Below are 21699 nucleotides of genomic sequence, written 5' to 3' on the forward strand. Positions count from 1 at the left end.
CCCAGCACTCGGGATGTGTTTCCCAGACTCAAATGGTTTGGTTTTGCTCTTTTTTTCCAAAGGAGGAGTTTCATTTGGTGTGTGTCTGTTACTGACAACCTGTCCGTGCCCTTTCAAAGAAAGAAGTTTAGTTGTCTTCAGGGCGTCCCATGTACAGCCTTCATCTGAGAGCTCGGTTGCTCCCCTCACCAAGTACCATCAGGGCATCTGGAATCTATCTCATAGTTCAGTGCATCTATGTCCTCACAAGTTTTGTTTTATTTTCTCTTAAAATTTGAGTTTAGGACTTGAAATGGGAGCAAACATATTTCTTTTGGCATATGCCAATCATTGCAACTGTGCATGTAGGAGGATGGGAAAGAACTTCCATTTAACTATCCGATCCCTGTGCTTACCTGTTTCATCTCCTTAAATACGTGTTTCCTTTTCAGCTCCTGTAATCACCTTGCAGGGTGCAAATGCAGTCACTTTTTACATAAGATCTTTGAAGCATTGTGACAGGACACAGTAGCTGGGCCTTACTGATGAGGTTTGTGTAAAAGCCAGACTGCAATTGCTGGGATAACACTAGGGGCAGTAATGATGTGTTGGTTAGAAAAGGAGACTTCAGATGAAGTTCTAAATGGAAATGATTAGGTTATGTTGATAATAAAGAGTCTTCCAGTAAAGAATAATAATAATAATAATAAAATAATGTGACTACTTTTACTTGTGAATGAAAATAATATGAGATAACATTATGTATGAAGACTGTGCACCCTTCACGCTGTATCAGTATTATTGTAGGTTTCCAGGGAAATCTGCATCTTTCAGTGGAATTATAAATGTTATTCTCAGTTGTAGTTTCTTATCCTGAGAGGTTCTCCACTCTGGAAGAGGTTCTGGTACTGTAGATGTCTGCAGAGGGCTTTGCTAGGAATCACCATATGCATACATGCATACATATATCATATGCATGCTGCTGGAAAAGAGAATCTTGGAGAGTTGTTACCAGGGACTGTGTTCATCATGTAGATAAACAAGTGAAACTAACATCTCTGAAAGAAGGAATTTCTTTCCTTTTTTTTTTTTTTTTTTAGTTTTCTTTTCAATGACACCAGATTGGTTAGGAAGAATTGATCCAAATAGTAATAATAGGCTACTGTTGTATTTAGAAGAAACATTGCAATGTGAAATCTTCAGCAGTATTCCCTCACTACCAGCTTTCTGGTTCCTGCAATTACTTTTCCACATCTGTTTATATTGCCCTTTGGAGGAGGTGTTGGATATCAGTAATTAAAAGAAAAGCTTCAGGGGGAAACGGTGGTTTAATTGGAAAAAAAATGGGAGGAGGAAAAACGTACTTTGATTTCGCTTGTGGGCCTCTCCCAGTAGATGGCACTGTTATGAAATGTAATGGTCTGAGAAGCACAGATTTACAGCTACACAATTTTTAAAATAAATTATAGAATTTCTAGATGTCTGAAAATAAGTCACCTTCTTTAACATTCTTTGTAAATATTCACATCTATGATTTTTTAAATTATTTATTCTTCTCTGGGGAGATGTAAGGAGGCTTTTTAAGTAAAGACAAATGATACAAATGTCTCACGCTCAAGAGAAGACAATATACCCTAAAAATATAGGTAGAACAAAATCAATTTGTTCCCAGTTCCCCAGGGAGCTGACTAGATGTGTGAAAACAGCAACATTCGTTGTAATTCCATTAACTCTGAGCATGTTGAAACAGGAAGTGTTAACAGAGCAAAATAGTTCACAGCTGCAAGGAACCACGGTGTCAGGAACAGCAATTAGAAATCAGAGCAACTTTTTCTACTATTGATTTGGTTACTGGAAGTTTCTTTTGACATCAGTAAAGATGGATTTGGATCTCAGACATTTGGTGATGCATTTCTGTAGCAATTAATTGCTTTTAAGGTAGATTCAGTGCGCTGAAATTATGTGGAACAAGCTTCAGTGGCCCCACAGTGTTGTGCTTTTATTCAGCATTTCATCCTTATGGAAATAGGTTTTGACTTGGATTTTAGGCAAAGCTCTGCTCAGGGGTCAGAGCTTTTTAGGAATTGATATATTTAACCAAATAGCAAAGGACCCAGCCAGCAGAAACAGCAATTAGGAATTCCCGGATGAGCACAGTTTTAATACCTAAGGGTTTGATTTATTGGTCTTTAGATTAAATTAAAAAAATTCAGTAGGTGTCAAAGGAATTGTGTCCAACTCTTTGGTCTGTTTCAGAAATTGTGTTGCATTTTTTTTATCAGTCCCTCTTTTCCCACAAATACAATAAGGGACTGAAAAGAGTTCTTTAAGTTATGTATACTTGAATAATTTTCTATTCTTGCTTATTTCAGAAGAACATACCCTGAGAGATTACAGTAAGGTCATTGGCACAGCTACATGTAAGTTTATATATTTTATGTCCACATGATCTCCAGTTTAACAATGGAAGATGGTCTCAAGTCTTTCTTACCCCTTTGGAATGGTTTTCTCTCAAGTTTCATAGTATTTTGTGTTAAATTTCTGCAGTTGAGCTTTACCTCTCAGATTTTGGCCAATACCTGTTAGATTTTTCTCTCCAGGGTAATGCTGAGGTTTTATTAAGAATATGACAGTCTAATTATACTGAGAGGTCTTCTGAACATCCTTGATTTGTGGCGTCTGAACTGCCTTGGATTTGTGCACCGTTAAGCTGTACTGCTGATCCTAAAAGCTGATCTTTCAGCTTCAGTCTGAAACTGCCCTGCTTCTGAGCTCAGTCATGTTGGATCAGTCTGACAAATATTGGCTTCCACCCATTTCTCTTTCCCTCTTTGTGGCTTTGTCCCCTGGTGGGAAAGAGTGCTATGGTTTTACTGAGCTTTCCATGTCATGCTGAATTCTTTTACACAGCAAGGGGGAAATCTTCCTTCCTTTTTTTTTTTTTTTTTCTTTCCCTTTTTTTCTTTCTTTCTTTCTTTCTTTTTTTTTTTTTTTTTTTGTTATTAATAGCAAATTTTATCAAACTTATGTTCTCCATCTGCTGTGTGTCCTCCTCCTCCTTTCCTTTACCTGGCTCTGGAGACCATTTTTGGGAAGTAGCCAAAGTCTTTGTTGGCAGTGTATTTCAAACAGCCTGAAGTAAGCAGAACAAATTCTACTGCTAGTTAGCCAGCTTACTTCTTAGTCATTAATTGCTATGAATGCTGTGCCACTCTGCATTCCTCCCTCCTTGCAAAATAGCCCTATATTAGCTGTGTATTGGCTGATCGATAACTAAAAGGTGCTGAACAATGAATTTCTTTAAAGGTATATAGTAAATATTATTTGGAAAAATTAAATTGGTGCTTAAATCTGCCATTTCTGCAGTGCCAGATTATTTAAGATTAAAAGCACGTACATAGTACCAAAGTAAGAAAGGTAGAACATAAGGACAGGGCAGTATCTCTGCACTCTTCTTGCTGTCCTCGTTCCGCCCAGCTCACTCACCCTTTCACCACCTGAACATCAACAAACTGGACACGGTTGTGAGTTTTTGGGTAATTATTAAATTTCAGTTGTCTTCACAAATAGTCTTTGTGGCACAAGTCTGCCTATTGATGTACTTCAGGCTTTTTACTTTCCTTAGGCTTTCCTCTGTAATCAGAAAGACTCTTCCATTTTGTTAAGAAGTTCAGTAATTCAGGTGTTCTGAATTTTACATCAGTTCCTTGCTGTATCTCAGGCAGACATCAACACCAACAGAAATTGGGAGCAAAATGCTGAAGTAGAATATTTTCCCGAGGCCACAGTTCAATTTCTGCTTTTTTTTTCTTATTCTTTTTTTTTTTTTTTTTTTTTTTTGTACCAGTGCTGCTTCACATCTCTGCAGGGAAATGAAAGTTCAACCCGTTCTATTCTTCTGGGGTTAAGTGTTTCTAACTGTGTGTTTTGCACTGTCCTAACTGTGCTTGTTTGTGTTTCTGATATGTGACAGCAGTAGAAGAGGTTCATCTGTCAGTATTCTAATCTAATCCAACAGTAGCTGTGGATTATGAACCGATTTGAATTTATTGCAAACTCCACATTAAAGCAGCAAAGATGACAGACTTAGGTGTGAAGAAAAAGGAGAAAAATGAAGAACTGTGTACATGTATTCTCTGCAAGAGTCAGGGTGAAGAGAAATGTTTGCTGAACGTCTGCTAAAGTCAAATAGTGAATGTAATTTGTATTCCTAAATGGTTAATTGTGACTTAAAAATACCCCTGTGGACAGGAACTACGGGATAAATGTCCCTGGAATTTCTTGTTATTTTTTTTTTTAATATACCTTAAGAAATTAAACAAAGCGAATGCATTTGGTAGTGCCCTCAGGAAAAGTCCAGTCACTTCCTGAGCCGTAATCTGCCTGTGAGCAGCAGATAGATTCTCATTGTTTGCCATTTCCAGTAATGGGAACGATCACTTGACCTGGCCAGTTTCTGCTGAAGATTTACAAAAACTTACAATTTTTAATGGCAAATTTTTATCTATTACCATAAAGCAAAATAAAGCAAATCTGATTTGGGAATCTGGTGGCATCACCTCGGATGATGAATATTGCTTTATTTTGGAAATAAGTGTCTGTTCTCCAGGAACGAGATGTATCTTGCTCTTCTGGTGATTTTCTTGCAGTGTAAGTTTGATAACTGAGTATCTGGATGTGTACCTGTTCTTCTGACTTGTTTGTGGCTCTGTTGTGGTGGTCTGATTTGTTGTAGTTTCCTGTTGCTGTTTCTCAATCCATAAACTAAAAAGAAAATTTCTTTTTACTTTTTTCCAGGTTCAGAAATTTGCACTCAGGAAAGAGGTAGGTAAATATAGTTTTCTCATATACATATTTAAATGAAGTAATTTAACTAATTTCTCAGTTATTAGTGTGCACACGTGAGAGTTTGTATGGTTTGCTGTACTACAGCTCTACAATATTTGCCCACGTAAAAGATATCACTTGGTGGTGCTTCCTAGCAAAGTGTTTAAAAGACATATAGACTGCTCATATTTAATAAGTACATTGAAATTTTCCTAGAGCAGTTTGTTTGACCGAGGCGTAGAATAGAATTAATTACTAGCATTTTGGGTTTTTTTTAGCTCTTTCATTCCTACAAGGAAGGAGGTAGGATTAAAAGAAATAAATAGAATATGAATTATGGTCACTCTCTTTTTCTCTTTTTCTTGCAAAATATCCCATGAGCATATCTGAGCAGAGTACAGAACATGTATCCTGAAGGAAATGCAGCACATACACTCTGCATCTTTCCTTTTTCCCATTGCTGTAGAGAAATGTTTGCTCCTGGTTGTCATGTAGTCCATTCATAAATACCTGGTAACTGGGCATGGTAGGGACTTCTTCAGTTTCCAGATGCAGGAAGTAGTTAATTTCTAAAGCAAATCATGGACAAAGTAGATATATCCATAGCAGTAAGTTCTAAGGGAAGGGAAAATAAAGTAACTCTTAATTCTTTCTCCATATTTGCTAATCTAGCTGTGTGAATAAAAATATTAATTATACTATGATTTTAATAGCCATAACATTTTGTTGTGATGTATTTATAGTTTCTTAAGTAAATTAGCTATTGTGGATTTTTGTGGGGGGAGGAGGAGAGCGAGGGGGGTTGTTGTTTTATTTTGATGTTTGTTTGTAATCAAAATATGCTGTATTCAGTATATTTTTTTCAAAGACTGACAAATTTAAATTCTAAATTAAATGGAGACATTACTTCTGCCTATGATTCTCTGTTGAGGTTACTTAATGACTGTGATGTTAAGGACAGCCCATAGTGTCAAGTCAGGCACGTACATATTTGCTTGCAGACCTTGAGTCCAGATATCTTTTACTATACTCCAGTTATCCTAAACTAGAGGTTTAAGATTATCCCAAGTCTGTGCAGTATGTGTTTAAATGGAATTGGTTGAATAATGTAACCCTACTTTCAGATTAAAAAATACTGGAATAAATCCAAGGATTCCAGTTATATGCTTAGGGATGGGTTGTCTTGGGGTTTCATACAGCTCTAAGCTGGCTTACAGTGTATTATTTCATTTACTCAAACAAGGATACATGCAAAATTTTGTTCATATCTCCTAGCAATTGCAGTTGCAGACAACAAAGCATGGGAAATAAAGAAAGCCAAGAAATAGCTGCAAGTCTATCCCAATATCTTCAGTGTCTTTTAAAGAATTTAGCAGGCCTGGCCAAATCATTAATTCTTTCAGTCCCACAAGGAAAAGACTGAGGAGATGAACACTGTGAACTGTGATGGTCAGTAGAGGCTTCGTATACCTCTGTGCAGTGGAAGGTAATGCTGCTACCACTGTCAACATCTGATTACAAAAATTATAACATATACTGCTGGGATACATTGAATTAATTTTACTGATTGAAATGTAGCAGCTTGAGATGACAGTATTATGTTGGATGATTTGAAAATAGCTATAAATAACTCTTTTTATTTTTTCCATCAAGTTTTTACCTTCAATGCAGTTCATATCAAGGTTCAGCCATCTGTCAAAGTGAAGAATGGAGCTCCTATGTCAATTATATGCCATGCTGATATTAGCAAAAGTACCGATTTCAACTTGCAGCATAATATTACAGTTTTTAAGGATGAAAAGCTTGTATTCATGAGTGTATCAGGCAAAGGAGACGCACGATATGAAGTACCCATGGCTAGATCTTCACATACAGGAGACTACCGATGTGTTGTGGAAGCAAATGGAAAGAAAAGATACAGTGATTCCTTACATGTTTGGGTAACAGGTGAATATTCCTTCAAACATGACAGTTTTCTAAGGTACAAAATGATAACAACCTCTGAGCGTAAATAATAATAGTGCTAAATAGGATATCTTGCAAAGTACTTCTAATTTGTAGTCGTCATGGTACTTTACAAGAGTTTCATACTTGGTCCTCATGTTAAGGCACAGAAATGAAATCACTATCCCAAGGTTTCCTGGCAGATCAGCATTAGTCAGGAGTGGAATCTATGCCTCCAGAATCACCACCCCATGCTCTACCTCCTAGACTAGAAAGTGTTATTTGTGAATGCTTGTTCCTGCACATCATAAATACAATAACAGGGGAGACTGGCTTACTAGAAAAGCTGGAAATAGAGATTCTCACCTTGTGATAACCATCACCAAATCTGGAGTCAGATGGGGGCTATTTTTAAAGACAATGTTATATATCCATCTTGTTTCTTTATCTTTTATGCAAACAGGGACCACCAATGTTCACAAGTGTGCAGCTTAAAAAAATTCCCCAACCTAGTTCTTTCAAACCATTTTTTTCTGCCCGCTAACATAAATTGCTACCACAGTCATCAAAGACAGAGTTTGATTTAGGATTATGCACTGATCTATTTCTTGCCTTGTTTTCCTCTCTAAGGAATGACCAAACCAATTCTCATCGCTGAGAAAAAAGAAGTATTTGAGGGTGAAGTCGTGAAATTACGTTGTGAGCTGCCAGAAGAAGTGCCTCCATTACATTTCATTTTCCGGAAGATGAAGATGAATTCAAAACCTAAAGAAAAACTTACATATGAACTACAGAGGAATTTTTCTGTTATAGAATTTCCCATTGAAGAAGGGGATAATATTTTGCAATTTGACTGTTTGGGTAAGAGAAATGTAAAATTTGAATTTGAAACCTCAGAACCCAGCAACAGAACACTTATAACAGTCAAGGGTAAGTTTCTTAGTTTTTCTTTTTAAATATCTTTGCTTACCATAATAAAAAAGTTGGATTGTGATTTTATATATACATACTCTCTTGCAGAACCATTTATAAAGCCAACTCTGCGCATCAAGCCCTCAAGTAACATTACAGAAGGAAAAGAAATACAATTTGAGTGCTCGACTGTAGTAGCCAAAATGCGTGACATTGAAATCATGCTTCTGAGGAATAAAACAATACTGAGCAGTGTACGAGATCAGACAACTTTGAAATATTCTGCAGTAGCTACTCTAGAGGACAGCGGTGAATACCTCTGTAAGGTGGAAGAAGGGAAAGCATCTAAAATTGCCACACGGAATGTTGTTGTGACAGGTAACTCTTCTGTTCATCTTAGATGTTACTCAGTGGAACAATATTTAAATTTGGCAGATTGCAAAAGTAATGTCCAGATTCAAAAGTAAATTTTCCTAATTGAAAGGCTGTTTACGTTTGTGCTTCTGATTTTTGTCTGCCACTAATAATTTCAAATAATACATAGGAGATGTGGACTCCAGGTAATTGCTACATTTCTGTTTTCCTTGGAAATACTATTATATTACAATAGCATGATGTTTGGTTTTGTTTGTTTTTTCCCTGGTTGTAAACTTCTATTTTATCCTTCATTCTGTGTACTTTGGGATACGCAGTCGTGTTCTTTTACGTTATATTTGAACAAACTGATTCTCTTTTTAATTTTCAGAGTTATTCCCCAAGCCAGTATTGACTGCTTCTATGAATAAGCTGGATGAAAATAAAGAATTAACTTTGAGTTGCAGCATTAAGGATTTTCAAAATGCTAGCTTCTCTATTTTACGGAGAAATTCAAATGGAGGCATCTTGTTGAGAAATTCTAGGAACTTTACAACGAGAGCTAAGGTGAATGATACTGGATTGTATATCTGCAAAGCTGAAGTAAACAGAATAGTCAAGGAGAGCAAGCCTGTAATGATACAAGTTTATGGTGAGTTGATACAAACGTTAGAACCCAGTGCCAGGGGAAGAAAATCACTCATAAACTTATTTGTAAGCTCATGTATTTACAAATCAGTTTCTAATTCGTGAACTAAGAGGGTATTTGTCTGTTTTTGAATACTCATTTCTGTGAGATATGCTTGCATTCTTTAGCTGTAGAGGGGTTTGACTCAAGTCAGACTTCTACAGGGTGGGCCCTAGGAGTTAGGGCTAACATGTCTTCCCTTTTATCCTTTTCTCTTGATTCTGCTAGACGCCAAACAAAATCTCATTCGTTACCATTTGCTGGAGCTTAAAATATTCTGCATACCTTTCACTCACCAAGTTTGATCTGAAACTGTCAGCATCCACCTTGATTGACCCTTCCCATGGCCCTCCAGACAGAAAGCGAAGAGACAGAGATCATCTGGGGGGCTGTACTCCAGAAAAAGTTTTTCTGTCAGTCCAACCCCTTGACCAGCACACTAACAAACATCGTAGTTTCCTTCTCCCTTGTGGAACAAGTACAATCACTTCTCAAATCTGTAAAAGGGGGATTCATTGGGTTGTGACTCACTGTATTGCAGAGAGTTGTGCAATTAGGTGGTGCTGCAACACCCATCTCCTGTAATGCATGTGATGTTACTTTACTTCCAGGTATTTTTACCACACAGACTTGCTCCTTAGCAGAGAGCTAGCTCTGGAGTTTGAATGATCCATAGCTGCTTTATTGACCTGTTTTTCATTTCCTTTGCATTCTGTTAGCATGCTATTTTAGTGTAAGTCATATATGTTTTATTGTCTATGTTTTTGCTTTGTTCAAATCACCCCTGCTTCTGTCAATGAGCAAGCTTCCCACATAGGTTGTTTGTGGAAGAGAAATGTGCTAAATATTGTCTATTTGTCTGTTTTATAGAAAATAATCACAGAGTTGCAGAAGTTTAGAGTTTGGAAGGGATCTGTGGAGATCTGACCTTATGCAATATAATCAGCAATATATTTTTTTTTCTTTCTTTCCCATTTTAGCTCCAGTTTCCATGCCAAATATTTCTGTTTTCAGTGGTTTACCAGAAGTGGTTCTGGGGAAGCCTCTGAAGTTAACCTGTTGTTTAAAGATGGGAACACCACCAATAACATTCACATTCTACAAAGGAAATAAAGCTAAGAAAGAAATAGTAACTAATAACACATGTGCTGTTTTCTTGGATGAAGATATTAAACAAAATGATAAAGGACAATACAAATGTGGTGCCAGAAATCATCACTCCAGTGGTATGAAAACTAGCAAGATTCTCAACATCACAGTAATAGGTAAGTCTGTTCAGTTTTTCTTGTCTAATGCCATCTTTGAAGCAGCATATTACAGACTAAGCAAAATGGATGCAAAATGTTTATAAATCAGTTGAATTGGAACTAGTTGGAGATCTGTATCACAGGCTACTCATCACTAATATAAAAATCCTGATAGTATTCTGAATTGATTTAACTACATTTGAGTTTACTTTAAATAAATGAATGAATCTGACTTGAGATCTTATTATACAACTAGTCTTATTGGTAAAGCATAAATGATTTATTAATCTTGCACCAGAAGCTGCAGTTGCTTAATAGGTCTGAAAGTTAGCCTGTAATTATGCCATATCTGCAAATAGGAGGTACAGTGTATGAGCAAAGACTGATCTACCAGTGAGTTACCTTTGTGCTCAACTTACTGTACAGTGACTTCACTGACTTGCAGGAGTTAAGAGCAAGAGAGAGCAGAACTGCACTGCTGAATGGGGCAGTAGGATATTTGAAATATGGGAAAGAAAAAGATATATTTGAAAAAGCTTTATGCAAAAAACAATTCTGCAGTGGGCTACAGGAGACTGATATGATAACTCTTAAAGCACAAGTGTGTGTGATAGTGATAGTTTTTTCCTATCATTAAGAGGGTAGAGTGTCTTGTTTTAGTGGAATTTTAACCATTATACTCTTTCTATGCATTTTTTGGTGCTGTCAGAGCAGATGGTAGTAAGATTTCACATGATAGTTCCTGATTCAGATCCTGGTGATATAAATAAGTTTTCAGTTTTGTGTCACAGCTGTAATGCAAGCTGTTTTCATTTTAAAGAGGAAAAACTGGTGGTTAACAGGTGGATTCTCTCTGAGTTTACTGAAGAAATGTGGTTTTTGATGTTGATCTGTAGAACAGATGCATCCTGCATTGCTGCATCTCTTGCATGTCAGTTGGATCACTGCACAGTTGATGGGCATGATCTCTGCTCTCCAATTAAATCTCCAATTCCAGTATTTACGTCTGCTTAGAGTAAAGGAATGCACCTCATGCTCATAAAATCTACTAGGATATGCTTTGCTAACACTAGAGAGAAGATTAAATATAAAATGGTGAAGATACTTGTTTATCTTGTTTAAATTCTAAAGATGCTTTTGAAGAACTTGATCGGTTATCTGCTAGTGTTCACTGTTGTATTCTAACAGTTATGAGAAATATCTAATACTGTTACTATAAAGCTGCATAATTCGACATAACTATGAAAGCACAGCTACATAAATGGAACTATAATTTTTTACACCATCAAACTGCTGTATAATTTCTGCAAATTAAATCATTTCTAGTTTGGGGCCCGATGGGAATCTGGAGTTTAAGAAAAAAGGCTGATTGACTTCTGTGGGAATGGATGTAGTTTCCTCCTGTGCCTGCTTCATTTCTTTATGATGGCCTCTCTACTTCTGGCTGTATAGAAGTATTTTCTAGAGGATGTGGTCTGGCAGAGATATTTCAGAAAGATTAATACTGTGCTTTCAATCTCTGTTTTAGCTAATTAAAATGACACTGAAGTAAGAATATCTACAATAGAATATTTTATTGTTAAAGTTATTTCTGGTAGCACTGATATTTGTTTCATCTGTGCCTTCCTTCGTAGTACCGATCAGGAACATCAGCTTGGGCAGTGTTCCTTATGGGGAAGTGGAAGATGGCGGTGAGACTGCCTTTCTCTGCTCTGTGAAAGAAGGATCTTGGCCAATCCTCTTCAGGATTTTTAGAAAAACTGATCGTGACGTTCTTTTATTTGAAAGAAGTGAGCATGCAGACAGAGTCATGTGGCAGAAGAAGGAGATGAGCAGGCAGGACACGGGGACGTATTACTGCATTGCTTCTAATCGAGCTAATGTGAGTGCGAAAAGCCACCCAATAACCATCAATGGTAAGTTGACCTTTGTGATAAGCTGTGTATTCTGCCAACACGGCAGGCAAAGCTTGTGTTATCTGAAAAGTTATTAGGTATATGGAGGTTACCAAGTGTTACTGCCTTTCTTGATCCACAATTGATAGAAGTTAAACAGAAGGACCATTTATAAACAGAGATTGTCTTACCTACATCCAAAAGTTTAACAAAAGCCAGAGGTGTTATATGCAAGCAAAATCAGCCTGCTGTTGTAGGCTTGTTTGCCACAAGAGAAAGGCTCACTTGTGATCTTTGCATGCAATTCTCCTTAAAGATCTTCACTAGTATGTAAGATGGCCAATTCATAGTAAAATGAGACCTCCCTTTACTGCAGAAATTGGTAATGATCACCAGTCACTGTACCTACTCTCTTAAACGTGTCTTTCTTATTTCCAGTCATATTAGCATCTTGGCAGAAAGGAGTAATTACTGCATTTGTCCTAATACCTATCGCAGGAGTGGTGATTCTTGCCGTATGGTGGTTTTGGTGTAAGAAGAAAAATGGTAATTATTCTCTTCTATTCTTTGTTGATTACTGTATGGGAGCTAAAACATTGCCTTTGTTTCAGGAGCAAAGAATCTGTAGGGATGTGGCTTCAGGAGATGTCTAACTATGATTTTAAAAGCTAAAAATTCACTTGCAAATGTGGGTGGCCCAAAGTAAGCTGCAGGTGTGCTGAATTTTCTAGGTATTTTAGGCAGAATGGGCAAACATCTCACTAAAGGTTCTGGAAAGACAGTAGTGGAGCAAACGTTTGTGGAGATTGACCAGAATCGCACAGTTCTGATGCAGTTCCAGACATGGAATTGAAACTCTTGCAGTGTAAAGGCAAATGGGGACTGAGAAGCTTTTTGCTCCATTATGGGGCTATGATGATGTGATTCAGGCTCCCAGTTCTGGGGTAGCTGAGATACTTCTCTAGTCCTCATAAGGCCAAGTTAAGATTATTCAATTTCTTTTTCCCATGCATGAGTATAATTTCACTTAGGCATTTGTCTTTTATCGTTAAGATAATCTTTCAGATCTTGTTCTTTCAGAAAGTAAAGAAATGTAGTTTTAAATGAACATCCTATGATATGCAGTACTTCACAAAATTTTCAGGGAAAAATGGAGTATCTGGATGTCCCAGACAGCTGAAATGTTGGATTTGAGAGCTTAGCTTCTCTGCAAAAGAGACTCTTAAGTGAGCTGTATTATAAACAGGATGTGGGACACTAGGTAATTCATTCTGTGATTGCTGAGAGAAGTTGCTCTGACTTTGGCAGATAATAACTATATTTTTGTTTTCATTTTTATTTTTAAATTGTTTTACTTGTGCTATGTATTAATAGATGCTTTTATCCTTTCTTTTTGTCAAGCTAAAGGACCATCCATGGAGATGTCTCGGTAAGATAGCTTGCTTTTTGGTCATGGTGAAGTATTTCTGTTTTTAAAGGCTGGAGGCCTTCCACCATGTGTATATGGCTTATTACAGCACACACCTGCAAACAATGGATGGTTGTGCTTTGTGTACCACCTGCTAACACAACAACAGGATGAGGAAATAGTCTGGAAATAGTCTAGAAATAGAAAAAGGTCAGCTAGGAGACATACATTTGAATGTGTGTAGATATGGAATTAAAAATTTTGAAGTCTTTAAGAAGAGTAATGCAACAGTGTCCACGTTTGACCTTAAAGTCTGCTTGTGTTTTTCTTAAAGACAAAAGAAATTTTTCCATTAGTTTCAATGGTTAAGAAAGTGTGGTAGTTTGCATAGATAATTACTGATCTTCGCATGTCATCGTGTTGTTTTTATTGACTGTTTTGGATAATTACATCAGCTTTTATTCATTTGCTTTTCAGATCTGCCTTGGCTACAAACTCAACAAGTGAGAAACTGTCAAGACAGCATGATGGAGACTACTATTCTGGTAGGATATTTTGTTGTAAGACTGTGAGTGAGTGGGCCTAAGTAAATATTTATTTAAAGTTTTGGACTTGCATGGCTGTGGTTTGGACAGGGCACTGTTTCTTGAGAATCCAGAAGATTACCAGTAATATTCTGCTAAGTGTCTGCTATCATTTTGTCTTTGCATGGCTTTTTATGAGCAAATCTTATACAAAGACTGGTTTACAAATCTGCTCAGGCACATCTACCAGGCAACAACTACAGGTGGAAAACTAAGGCAAGAAGAGAATTAATTTCTTTTTGATAAGTTTTACATAGCTGCAAGAAAATGAGTTCAGTGAGGAAATTTGAGTTGTGGAGTGTGGTTCCATAGTCTGACCACAATACAGCAGTGTTAATTTGTCATTACTGGTCACTTTCCAGGATCTCAGTTAGGGTGAATTAGAGCACCTGCTGTGAGCAAAGTTAGCCCTTGAGATTTTTCAGCTGATCATTTAAAAAGCCGTACTCTTCCCACGTGTTACATGACTGTCTATTACATGTGAATCTAAAAGTAAAATTTCTCATGTAAATAAACATAAGGAGGAATTGCAGTTGTGTAACTCATTCATTTGATTGGATAGAACAAATATTTGTTGGCTCAAATTTTGCTTGAATATTTTAGGATCAGGTTACATTGAAGATGGTGAAAATCACATGAAATCAACAGATGAAAATAAAGGTAATTTCATACTTGAAGATGGGATTTGTTAAGTCTAGTCTCTCCTCTTTTTCTCTGATAATGGAGAAGACTCTTTTCTTTGCCAAACATAATTGTTTTTCCTTATGCACAAAATGACAGTGACCAACCAGGCTATTGCAGATCTCTCCACCAGATGTAGAAGCCTTTTATTCATATGTTTCCAAAAATAACACTGTCTATACTGTATTTGTGTGGCAATAGCTTTTTCTTCATCAAATGAGAGAAAGGAGCTTGTGGTCATTGTGTGCAACTTAGCCCATTGTGGCTTGAGCAGGTCAAATTAGAGCTAAAGACACTCACAAGCAAAAAAAAAAAAAAAAAAAAACACAGACACCTGAAATGTAGGAACATAGGGCTTGTATTGATCCACCAGAACCATTGCTGTTGTCATGTCATTCAAATGTTCCATCCTAAACACTTTTTGTTTGCTGTTTGGCTCTTTTTTTCCCTTCTTCTATCACCGTGCTACTGAAATTTTGCCATTTTTCTGTTCCAAAAAATTTTCATTTCCATATGACTCCAGTCTGGATTACTGCAACGGGCCTTCCCAGCTTTTGCAGAAATCCAGTAGAAATCCTTCTCTATCTCAAGGAAAAGAGAGCAGAAAAAAACAGTTATTGGCTCTTTCGTATCCAGCAAGCCAGTACCGTTCAGCCAGTAGATTTAGCAAATCAACTGTCTAATCATTGTCAGACCTTTTGTAGGCATTGTGGCAGAGGAGCATTTTGAGATGGTGGATGTGTGGCCATTGTAGATGTCTATGGAGAGCTTAAACAGCAGCATGGGGGAAAGTGCTGAAATTGCTTATCGGCAAGGTAGAAATTGAAAGTATGAGTGGTGATGAGGAAGGCTGTGAAGGACTTAAGTAACAGTTAAACATGAGGAAAACAGAGAGTAGGAAATGTCACTATGGGGCAGCCATGAAAAAGGAGGAAATTGTAATGGCAGGGAGGGAAAGAGAAGAGAGAAGACATCTAGCTGCAGCAGGAATAGGAGACAATTTCCTGCTCCATTTGCGTTGTGATGCTTTTGAAAGTGTTAAGTGGAAAGTAAGAGGTTAGGTGCAATTCTTACATCACAGTTTCAGAAATCTGGTTTGATTTGGTCTACTGCCTTTAGATAGAAATTAGCCTTAGGGATGAGTAAGACTTGCAGTTCTTTACACTCACACCTGCCGTAAGTAGGGCCTGATCCTGCACCTATCAAAATCAGGCCCACAGCTCAAATGAAGCATGCAGTGCTACAAAGAAACATCTTCTTGGTATTTTTGGGGCAGGACCTGACCTTGAGAGTGCTGAGGTGGAGTACACTGAAGTTGAAGTGTCAACGCTTGATCCCCATAGAGGTAAATAAGCTGTCTGGCCTCTACTGTTCTATTTTGGGAGTAACTCTGTGTTTGTTGCTACTCCCTGACACTGGTCTGACATTGACATCTGTAAAAGTAAGAGCAGGTTGTGTTCTGCGTGTGACAGCTTTGTGCCAGTTGTGTTCCTTAATCTAGATGATGCTGTGACAACCATGTTCTTGTTCGTTGCAACCCTTTTTCCTCAAGGATTCTCTCATTTAGTTGCCAATCCCATTCACGTGAAGTCTGTGCAGAACTGGGCTCCCAGCTGGAGCTGTGGCTCTGAGAACAGTGCAGCCTATTATGAGTCCTCACGTTAAAGAGTCCAAAATGTATTGAAGGCTGTTTGAGCTTAGCCACAGGATAGGTTAATAAAGAGACATTTACACTTTGCTTTAACTTGATGAGAAGCAGACTGAGGAAGAAATGAAAATTTGCTTTTCCCTGGTAGGAAGGAACAATCTCTTATTTCAGAGACCAAAAGCATACTTGTTTAATTAGGAATACAGACATTTGGGCAAAGTGCTCACTGTTTGAGCTTGGCAGCAAGTCTCTCCTGGAGCAGCCCATTTTCCTGTTCATTTTCTGTTTTCTGACATGCTGGTGTCATTCATCACAGAGTTTTCCTTGTATTCTGAGTATGGTGTTAATCCATAAACACTTAATTGCTAAAACACTTAATTGCTCCAAACGTTTGAATGCATATTGCACAGTACAGTGGTGTAGAATGGTAAAGATGTGCTACTACATGACAGTTCAAATGAAAATTCCTATGTATTTATTCGTTGTGAAGAATACTGCAGTAAATACAGCAGTATGTTGGCCATGGCCATAGCCTTTGGGTCACTTGGGATAACTGAACACCAGCTCAGAACAAGTTTACAGAATTGTAGAAGGATGTACGTTTTGTCTTTGGCAGTAAAGGAATACGGCGTTTTAAGGCAGTGGTTTCACCCTCTTTTTACAGCCTTGTCTATAGTAGCTGATCATTTATGAAATAATTTTTAACAAATCAAGAGCTTGGTATGTACAGTGGTTCTGCCATGAACAAAAAGCAGTGCTTATTACAGTGGTATTGATGGTGGTAAACTTGCTAGATGCAGTTTTCACTGCTTTACTTTGAAATTTCCATGTGGGAATAACCTAATGCCTACTTTCTAAAGTGGAGGTGAAAGGCTTCCTCAGATATGGAATATGTTGCTGGAGCTACACAGGCTAGCTGTTCTTTGGGGCAGTTGGAACTGATTGTTAATTTGATATTTAAAGAGGTGGACATTCTTGAGAATGATTAAATCGAAAATGAATGCTTTTGGAGACTATGGGATGGACCAAAGCATTGTTGCATTAAAAAAATAAAAATAGGCAAAATGATTCAGATCTTTTGTTATTAACATGAGCAAACACAATGCCAATGCTAAAACGTGGACAGGAAATACCCATAAAGTAAGAAGGGGGAAACTACTAACCATGGGTAACAACATGTTCCTTCTTTTTCTTCTTTGTAGCTGGTTAGTCATCTGTAGAGTGGGAACAAAATGTCAAATGATGCAAGTCATTTCTCCCAGCGCATAATTTCAGTGTTGAGACAACTACTGGAAGATTAGCAAAGAAAACAAAATGGCCAGTGAGTGGCATTATAAAAAAATTTAATGAAATGGATTAAAAAAAAATAAAAGAAGCAAGCTGAGGAAATACCTCCTGCCATGTCTTCCACAGAGACAACGGGAGAAGGTTTAGGATTGTAGTCTGATGAAAAAAAGTACGTTCCAAACAAAAGGAGCTAACATGTATTAAAATTCTGAAAAGATTTCTTCTTGCTATACTGGAAATTGTATTGATAATTTAACAATTGTCCAGAAGCATCTGATATGCACTTCACGATCTCCAGACTATTTTGCAAAGGAAGTTCATGCCAAAGCAGCAAGTGTGAAAGCTGTGATTTTGCACTTGGTAAAGTGCCCACTCCTACTATTGTTGAAATTAATAGTCATTTTCCAGCTCAATTCTGTTGCAGTAGGTCCCAGCATTTAAAGGACACTTAATAGAATTAACAAAAATTAGTTTAGCTTTAGAAAATTAGAATGTGGTGCCAGAAACACTGAGGTTCTTCAGAACAATGCAGAACAGTGGCTGTTCTGATTCTTAGTCTGTCTGCGGATCAATATGTCTGAATTCTTTAAATGTTTCTATAGCTAGTGTATAGGATTTGGTATCCAGAAATTTGCTTTCTCTTTCCAGTTTCCTGAAAACAAGGATCAGCCATTGTATCTATTTGTTTTACTTCAAATAGAAAAACCTGACTTTTTGTTTTAGTGATGATGCAAAGACATTGGAAGTGATATTGGTGAAATTCAGAGGTTTACTAAGAGACTGTGTTCAACCAAAATTAATCAGTGTTCTTAAAGTGCCTTGAGATCCTCAAACAGCAAGTTCATAGGCCCTACTGCATGGGACTTTATATGAACTTATGAAAGTCATTTTCTGTATTCATTGTTCAAGAGCATTTTGCTTTATTATTCATGTTAGAACCATGCAAGAAATCAAGGAAATTGTTCTAATTTCCTAGTTGCCAGAACAGTGTTTATACTGGCTGTAGAGAAACTGACTTCTTCAGCTTTTAAGCCCTTGGCCAAGGTCTTTCCTCACTGGGGTAACTGTCCATAGTTATGCTGTTTGGTATCACGTTTGATTTGTTGAGCAGGAGAAAAAGGAAGAGCTTTTTGCTTTCCAGCTTATACAAAAGTAGATGTTTAGCTTTTTGCAAACTCAGCATCCTGAAAAATGGATGGCCAAGGCTAACATTACATTTAAATCCCAGTGATGTCCTTAGGGGCATTCAACTTCTGTCTGCATTTGTTATATTCTGTCATTTCCCAGGCTTTCTCAGCCTTCACTCCTCCTGATCTCAGTTCAATAATGGGAGAGTTCTGCCTCATTGAGGAACTGAAAGCAGACACTTTCTGGTTATGACCCAAATAGAGGCCATGCACTGTGAAATCTGCTGATATTCTTCTGAGATATTTCACAAAGAGCAGCAATTTAAATTGTTATTGTGACTGTAAGATGTAATCAAGTCACTTACCAAATGGGGCTGCAGTTACTCTTCGAATTAGAGGTCTAGGATCCCTACATCCTTCTAACAAATTGAAAAAGAAGCCTTCTAAATGATCTAGAGAAACTCTTCTCTGATGTTAGATGTTTCTGTAAAATTTAAATAATTTCTAATTTGAGAAGATTATTAGAGTGTTAAATTTTAAAAGGTAAGGTCATATTTATTATTTTATATATAGAGAGAAATACATTTCCTTCTCAGAACTTTATAGACTGGGTCTGGGGGAGGGGGATTTTGTGCAGAATCCACAAGATTAATTTCTGCTTATGTAACTACTTCCTCTGAAGGTAAAACAGTGTGTTCTGTTTGTTTAAGGAGCTTTTCATAAGGCAAACACTAAAAAGAAAAGAAATTGATTCTGTGCCAATACATTTTCCAGCTCCTGTACAGAAGGGGACTGAAACAGTTTATAGTGAAATCAGAAAAGCTAATAATGGTAAGTAAGCTAGTGAAAAATTAAACACATAAAGGAAGTGTTTGTATAGAGATTAGGGTTAAATTTGTGACTGAGTGGTTTTGAGAGAAATGCTGTAAAGTCTGATCCAAGTCACACTGGAACACCCCAAATAGCAACTAAGGAATTGCAGGTGTTGATAAACTGTGTATATTTTCATATAAACCAATGATACTCAATGCAATAAGATTAATATTTGTAACATCTGCTTCATCAGGCCATTAACACTGTGTTAACTGAGTGATTTGGCTCATGTCAGGGTGTGGAGCTGAACTTACCCTGAATTAGGATCTTGTGTTGTGATTCAAATGCATCTCCAACAGCAAATGCTTTAAGCATGATAAAAATGTCTCAGATTGTATCCACTAGCCCCTCTGCCCATCTCTTACTTACTGTGGCAAAGATTTCAGGCATTGTATTACAGATGGGCATTAGCAGCATCCTACCAATTATTATCTATAAATGTTCTGGCAGCAATGAGTTCAGAGGCAATTAGTGAAAACTGATTCTTAATAGTTTGTCCAAAAGTAAATCAGAAAAGATTTTTTTCTCTTTGTCAAGATTTACGTATTTTAGGGCTATGAACTGTTCACTTTTTCTTCCCATCCATATTATTGATTGTGTGGCATGTTTAAATGTTGATCTTTGTGGTTTTGTTTGCTGTGTCTCTATTTTATAAGGCATTTACCACCCTCCTCCAACACAGTATTATGTTTCTAGGGAACTTTTCATTTGAGGGTCTCCAAGTACTTTACAAAACATTACTGGGTTTTCCCTTGTGATGCCTTTTAAGTCAATTTTATCTTCGTTTTACAGCTGAATAAACAGTAAGATTAGTTCACTTGTTTAAGGCAATGCACTCAGATAGTGACAACACTGGGAACTGAATTTCAGAATCCCAACCTCCTGGCTTGGTGCTGAGCCTTGAAGTTGTAGTAATTTATTTTTTTCCAATGGAATGCAGGCAATCCTTTACACCAAAGAACAGGCTTGGACACTTAATGCAGGATTGCCTGGCAGCATTATGAGGAGAAAACAGCTGATTTCAGGCCCAGGTTCTCTAATGCTCTGGAGAATTTTCCATTGAGTGTAGGTTGGACTTGGAATGAGCTGCAGGAGCTGACTGCATCACCTCTCCCTTGCCTTCTGCTCAAGTGTGAAGCTGAGTATCATGTCTTCCACCATCCTATTTTTGACAAAACAAGATGTTTTATACTGAAAGGATGTTTTAGGAGTTGCTATGTTAACAGATGGTATAGCAGAGCTGTAATTCAAAGCACTTAATAACAACTGTATCTGCTGTAAGGTGGGAACTGTAGTAAAATGAGATCTGATTGGAAGACTGGTCTAAACTAGCCAAATAACAAACAAACACCCCTTAATTTTGCTCTCCACCTGCTCTTTTATGCACAACATTCTACAGTTTCAGTTATTCTTGGAAACATAGTAACAGTTTATTGTTTTAATCACGTCTGTTTTTCCTGACTGATGTACAGGAAAAGTGTTTGAAATAGATAAGCAGTGCATCACATGGCTGTGCAGTAGCTTTGTTACAGTCTGCTGAAAGGTAACATTTATTTTGATTTTTCATCAAATTTGATTGCAAGGTAGCAAAGTAAAAATGCTGTGTAGGAAATGAATTTTCATAAGTACTTTAATGCGTTAATACAAGTATATTAATGGCTAATTCTGAAAGATACTAAATATTACTAATGGTTGCAGAAGGTGGCTTGTCTTTATAACCTTCACTAGTCTCAGTTATTCTTTGAGGTTTCTGGGCAAATGCCTGCCAATGCAGTCTGCTTCAGGAAGTTAATGGTTCAGACAAACTTGACCTCTGGGGAAATGACACGAACTGGGGAGTTGGTGTCAGCTACACTGTTTGACAGCATAACATCTAAGACCTACAAATATATTTTTATTATTGTTTGTAGGTTACTTTTGTAGTTTTGGGTCATTTAAATGGAGTGGAGCGTTTCAAAAGCAATTTAGTCTTTTCAAGTTGTTGCCTGTGCATTTCAGATGTTGTGTCCACTAGAGAGGAAGCTGAAGAAGTATCAGTAGTTATGTCTGATGCAATTTTCTGTGACTGAGCCAAAATATTTTGGCTCATTTGTCTGGCTGTGCTCTCTGCTGTCCCCTGTAAGGCAGATGCCATGTCAGTAACCAGCTTCGCTTTTATTTTGAGTTCCACAGCTATTGCTTGTCCCTATCCTAAATCCTTGGTGCACACCATCTGACCTTTCCCAAGCACCGAGGCTTTTGTGAT

At 37.3% G+C, this 21699-nt stretch overlaps 1 protein-coding gene across 21 annotated transcripts in view; it reads left to right on the top strand.

The window, feature by feature from the left end:
- The window catches only part of PECAM1 (platelet and endothelial cell adhesion molecule 1), a 34415-nt gene that overhangs the window by 2729 nt on the left and 9987 nt on the right, over positions 1-21699 (top strand). For 2 of the 21 annotated variants that reach the window (XM_085239864.1, XM_085239865.1), the window contains exons 1-13: positions 4337-4629; positions 4777-4803; positions 6460-6753; positions 7381-7680; positions 7771-8040; positions 8408-8668; positions 9685-9969; positions 11586-11867; positions 12285-12392; positions 13248-13275; positions 13732-13799; positions 15796-15864; positions 19356-19412. In XM_085239864.1, the coding sequence (XP_085095990.1) occupies positions 4596-4629; positions 4777-4803; positions 6460-6753; positions 7381-7680; positions 7771-8040; positions 8408-8668; positions 9685-9969; positions 11586-11867; positions 12285-12392; positions 13248-13275; positions 13732-13799; positions 15796-15864; positions 19356-19412 (2083 nt within the window). In that variant the 5' untranslated portion in view covers positions 4337-4595. Of the gene's footprint in view, positions 1-4335; positions 4630-4776; positions 4804-6459; positions 6754-7380; positions 7681-7770; positions 8041-8407; positions 8669-9684; positions 9970-11585; positions 11868-12284; positions 12393-13247; positions 13276-13731; positions 13800-14441; positions 14499-15795; positions 15865-19355; positions 19413-20926; positions 20998-21699 lie in introns of those variants that run through there. The other 19 variants (XM_085239860.1, XM_085239867.1, XM_010721525.4 and 16 more) reach the window with 19 other exon arrangements.

The sequence above is a fragment of the Meleagris gallopavo genome, chromosome 20 (genome assembly GCF_905368555.1).
Source record: "Meleagris gallopavo chromosome 20, MGAL_WU_HG_1.1, whole genome shotgun sequence".
In the NCBI taxonomy this organism is placed as follows: domain Eukaryota; kingdom Metazoa; phylum Chordata; class Aves; order Galliformes; family Phasianidae; genus Meleagris; species Meleagris gallopavo.